General features: G+C 37.4%; 1 protein-coding gene across 1 annotated transcript; it reads right to left on the reverse strand.

Moving 5' to 3' along the window:
- Positions 1–1,716: 1,716 nt before the first annotated feature.
- LOC145643218 (uncharacterized) lies at positions 1,717–2,289 on the reverse strand. The gene has a single exon (XM_081694373.1). The coding sequence runs from the start codon at positions 2,287–2,289 to the stop codon at positions 1,717–1,719; it is 573 nt and encodes a 190-aa protein (XP_081550499.1).
- Between the last annotated feature and the right edge of the window lie 3,711 nt (positions 2,290–6,000).

Raw genomic sequence — 6,000 nt, forward strand, 5'->3', positions numbered from 1 at the left:
ATTTTCTGATCTCAGGCTGCTGAGTTTGTGGGTTTATGTGTTCTGACCTATTTTGTGAACGTGATGATGGTGGGTTGACAACAGGAGAGCTAGGAACATCATCAGTATTCTGTGTGACATTATTAGAAGCAAGATGTATAGGTGACAAGTCTTCATACTGCAAAGGAGAGGGTGTTTGTGGTGTATCTGTGGGAACAGGCTGAAGAATGCTTTTGAGAGTGGCATTATTGTAAGGAAAGATATGTTCATGGAATTTTTCATCCCTTGAAACAAATCTCTTTTGAGTGAGAAGATTCATGAGCACAAAACCTTTGGTATTGGGTGGATATCCTAAGAAGATACAGGACACACCCCTAGGATTGAGTTTGTCAGGTTTTAGTGTGGGATTATTATAGGAAAAAGCCAAGCATCCAAACACTCTCATTTCATCATAGGCTGGGGGTTTTTTGTGAAGCTTTTAGAAAGGAGTTTGATTAGCTAGGATAGGTGTAGGCAGTCTGTTAATTATGTAAGCAGCCACAAGAACACAGTCACCCCAAAAACTCAAGGGAAGACCAGATTGGAACCTAATTGCCCTGGTAATGTCCAACAAGTGCTTGTGTTTTCTCTCTGCTCTTCCATTTTGTTGAGGTCTCTCAACACATGAAGTTTAATGCACAATACCATATGCAGCAAATAGAGGGTTTGCCTTGGTGTCATCTAACTCAAGGGCATTATCAGACCTAACAGTCTTCACCTTCCTACCAAACTGAGTTTTTGCATAATTCACAAAAGTTTCAAGAATGTTCAAAGCTTGAGATTTCTCTTGCAGAAGATATATCCATGTATATCTACTATGGTCATCTACTATAGTTAGGAAAAACCTAAATTTTCCCTTGAAATTCACCTTGTAGGGACCCTATATGTCAATGTGAATTGAATAATCTCAAATGGAAATTTTGCCACTGACTTGCTCAACTGAAAAGACCGTTTGACAAATCTAGCCATATGGCAGGTTATAAAGGTGCAGTCATATGACCCCACCTGATTAGCTAAGACTGGAATCAGTTTCAGCTTAGGTGTGGGAGCATGCCCAAGTCTGTTGTGCCAGAGTGTGAACAGTTCTACACTGGTCTGAGCTTTACTAGAGGTTGCTTTACCACCAAAGGCAGTGCAAAGAGCATTTAAATTCACAGAATCAGCAGGACTGTCTATGAGATAGTACAACCCATTGTGAAGTTTTCCCAGACCCATAATCTTTTGGTCACTATTACTCCTTATCACACAAAAACCAGAATGAAACATCACATTACAATCATTATCTCTATTCAGTTTATTTATAGAGAGAAGATTATGTTTGAATGTGGGCACTCCCAGAACACCTTTCAACAACAGACCATTAGCAAGATTTATGTCACCAATATGAGATATTTTAGACACAGCACCATTAGGCAAGTTAATGCTAGGGATATTGTTAACCAAAACAGAGTTTTTCATAGCATCAATTTTATATGTCATATGGTCAGAAGCTCCCGAGTCTATAATCCACACATTTCCATCAATAGCAGCATTGCAACATGTCACCATACCACCAAATATATGTTCTAACTCATCATCAGTTTCAGCTACAGCAGAGGATAAGTTAGCATTCATACCAGAGAATTTCTTCAGAAATTGGTCGAATTGAGTTGCAGTGAAGGTTACAGAGCCAGCATCTGAGGATTTTTCTGGGTCTATCTATCCCATTGCAGCTACTTTGGTTTCTGTTTTGGGCTTGCCCTTCCCCTGCTGCTGTCTTCTGGACTTTGGATGCCATCTTGGGTATCCTACCACCTCAAAGCATTTTTTGGCGTAGTGTCCTTTCCCACCACACACATTGCAGACAACCTCAGAGGTTTTGCTAAACATAGCTGCTGTTTCTACCTCAGGTTTCACAGATTTGAGCACTTCTCTCTGCGATTCCTCTTGTTGTATGGCAGAGCAAGCCGTTTCAACAGTTGGAAGAGGAACCATTAGCAGAAGCTGACTTCTCTGAGGCCCGTAATCTTCATCAAGTCCATTCAGGAACTGGAACAAGCGACTCTCCTCCTGCTGCCTTTTCATAGCCCGCAGGAAAGCAGTAATGTCTGTACCCGTTGTGGTTGGTAGAGCACTCATCGCTTCCAGCTCCTTCCAGAGACTCCGCATGTTGGTGTAATACTCGTGCACCGGCGCACCACCTTGCTTCAACCCATACAAATCTCTGCTGATCTTGTATTTGCGCGACCCATCTGTGAGAGAAAACTGCTTCTCAAGGTGCGACCTAAACATGGGCATGGGCCGTGCCTGTGCCGCCGCGGGCCGTGCCGGGGTGGGGGCCGTGCCGTGCCGGCTCCGCGGCGGGCCGTGCCGTGCCGTGCCTGAATTTGGCACACCCCAGCCCACGGCACGGCACGGCGCACGTGCCTTGCGGGCCGTGCTGTGCCGGGCCGCGGGCCAAACCGTGCCAGCTTATTTTTTTTTTTTATTTTTTTTTTTAATAAATGAAAAAAAAAAACGAATTAAACGATATATATTTTTTTAGTACAACTTAATATATGTGATTAATTTATGTTTATGTTAAATGTTAATGTTAATATATTTTGTTTTCATTTTTTGAACAACTTTATTTTAATTTAGGTTATATAAATTATTTATCTAATTAATAATTATGTTTAAGTTTATTTAAACAAATAAAAACAATTTTATTAATTTAGCAAAAAACAACAATGCATATAATAAAAAAAAATACGAGTGCGATAATCCGAAAACACAAAAAATTGAAGAATAACTTATTTTATTATATGACGGTAGCCGGTACGAATGTACGATAATTCAATAATACAAAATAAGTAATGATAATTAAAAATCGTACAATAGTGTATGAATATTGAATAACTTCATTTATTATACGGAATACGAAGTTCGATAATACAAAAAGAATACAATAGTGTATAATGTAAATATGTAATCATGTAATTATTATTGGTCGTCTTCGTCTTCGCCTTCGTCTTCATCTTCGTCTTCGTCTTCATCTTCGTCTTCGTCTTCGTCTTCTAGAGGTTCAAGTTCATCCGCCAATTGAGTTGATTGAGAAGTATGAGAACTAAAAGAAGTCGACGTTCCTTCATCGTCGTCGTTTTGTGCATAAGTACGATCTTGAGAACGAGTTTCGGCATCCAACCAATCCTTGAAGCAAACACACATTTCAAGTGTTTCGGGTTTTAGTCTTGTTCTTCTATCGTCTAAAACTCGTCCCGACGCACTAAAAGCTCTTTCGGAGGCAACGGAGGAGACTTGGATTGCAAAAATATCACGAGCCATTGCCGACAAAATTGGATGTTTCATGGTTTGTGATTTCCACCAATCGAGGATGTCGAGGCCAAACTTCTCTTCATCGTCCATGCCTTTCATGAAGTCGTAACTTAAGTACATTTGCAACTCCGAAACATCGCTTTGTGTTCTCTTACTTGATGATGATTCCGTACCTGAAAACTTGGACATCATGTTAGCAGCTTGTGCAAATAAACCTTTGGCCCGTTTACTTACATTTTTGGATGTTTGAGAAGGGGCAAATCGAGACACGGTTCCATATTTACTTTCATAGGTGGAGTATAAAGAAAAAAAATCATTTGTCACCTTAGTTTTAAAAGCTTCAACATCATCTTCAAAATTCATGTTACTATAATAAATATCAATTAATAAAAAGGTGCCATCATATTTTTGCCTAGGATCTAAAATAGAAGCAAAAATATAAATCATAGGAATATCGGTGAAATATTTACGCCATTTTTCCTCCATGGATGGAAGATATCCACGATAAACATGTTGAGATCGGTGTTCCGCAAAAAGTTGTGCAAGTAAACATGCATTACTAAGAAAAGAATGAGAACAAGGATTATATACAGAAGAAAAACAATGTGTCATACCATATAGTAATTGTAAAAACTGCATATATTTTTCACAATTAACCCAATCATCTTCTAGTAAAGCATTTTGTGGAAATTTCATATTATAAAAAAGTGTTAAATGAACCTTGTACTCGATTGCCCGACTCAACATTTCATAGGTGGAGTTCCACCTAGTTGGACAATCCGGTGCTATTTTTATGGTTTTTATCCGTTGTTGTCTGCAAAAACCTTTCCATTCTTGATATCTCATGTTAGAGCTATTAATAGACATAATAGCATTCCTTATTTTGTGATAAAATGGACCAATTGCTTGTGTTCCATCCTTCACACACAAGTTAAGAACATGACAAATGCATCTAACATGAAGTGCATCTCCATCTAATATAACATCGGTCAATTGGTTTTTGACCAAATTCGCACTATATGTCATAGAAGTTGCATTATCGAAAGTCATTGACATGATTTTATCCCTAAGACTATATGCATCAATGGCTTCCATTAAATGATGTGAAATGTTAAGACCGGTATGAGGGTATTCAAGCATTTTGAAATGAATGATGCGTTTTTGTAACATCCACTCATTATCTAACCAATGACAAGTAACACATAAATAGTGGAGTCCGTAACCACTATCCCATGCATCGGCGGTTAAAGAAACTCTACTAGGAAGATTAGCTAATTCATTTACTAATTTCAATTTGTACTCTAGATAACTCTTCATGGCAGCAGATCGAACGGTTTTTCGGGAGATTTTTTTGTGTTTTGGTTGTAGTGCTCGGTTAATATAGTTGTTGAAGGCATCATTTTCGGCGAAAAGAAAAGGTTGTTTCGCATGTACAATCATTCTCCCAAGTTCATCCCTATCTCTCTCGTAATTGTAAATGAAGCCTTGTGGATGGAATTGAGAAATTTTGGGTTGGGTTGGATCACTAGATGGTCCACCACATTTTTTTGTATGTCTATTAAGGTGTCCCGTCCCTCCCTTGGTATCGGCCGAGAAAATTTTACCACAAGTCCGACACTTGGCCTTTTGTCCATTTTTACTTAATTGATAATGTGACCAAACTTCACTCTTTCTTTTGGTTTGAGCAAAATCCTCTTCGGTACACCACTCTAATATGTTAGGATTTTGGGTGTTGGGCATTTGGGTGGATGGTTCACTCGACCCGCAGGCTTGTGTTTGGCTACCTTGGGAAGGAGGAGGAAAAGGAAATTCATGTTGTTGAAATTGGCTTTGTTGAAATTGGGTCCAAGGAGCCATATCATCCATTTGTTCTTGCCCTCCCGTGTTTTGGGGATGAAAGAAAGGGGTGGAAGTGTTTGGAAAGGGCATGTTAGGGGAGGGAAAGGGCATGTTATGGGGGGGCATAGGCATTGAAGTGTTTGGATTTGGTGATTCCCTACGTTTTGACTTGGCTTTTCTAGAGGAGGAGGAAGCGTTCGGGTTTGATGCCATGATTAATTAATAATAATAACAATAAAAGTAACAATAACAATAATAATAATAATACAAATAACAATAACAATAACAATAACAAAGTAACAATAACAATAATAATAACAATTCACAACAATAATAATAACAATAACAATAAGAATTAGTAAGTAGTTTTTATATAAATTAAATTTTTAAAAATAATTATAATAATAGTAGATTACTTGGATCAATGAGATCCCAAGTAGGAGAGGTTAGGAGCGACGTTGTCCAGAGCCCAAGTCCCGCCTTAGACAGATTTCAACAATCCAAATAACCCACAATTAAAATAGAAAGTAGTTTTTATATAATTAAGTAGTTCCAACTTCCAGGAATACAATAATAATAATTATAATAATAATAACAACAATAATAATAATAATAATAATAATAATAATAATAATAATAATAATAATAATAATAATAATAATAATAATAACAAGATTAACAACTAACAATAACAAATTAAAATAAAGTTGAGTTAGATCTTACAATGACGCTTCAATGCTTTCCCAAATTTATAATTTCCCGAACTTATAATTTCCCGAATTTATAATTTCCCGAATGTAAATATAACAATTTTTTTTTTTGGTAGTAGACTAATAAAGGTAATAATAG

This window comes from Chenopodium album, chromosome 8, assembly GCF_948465745.1.
Source record: "Chenopodium album chromosome 8, dcCheAlbu1.1, whole genome shotgun sequence".
Lineage (NCBI taxonomy): Eukaryota > Viridiplantae > Streptophyta > Magnoliopsida > Caryophyllales > Amaranthaceae > Chenopodium > Chenopodium album.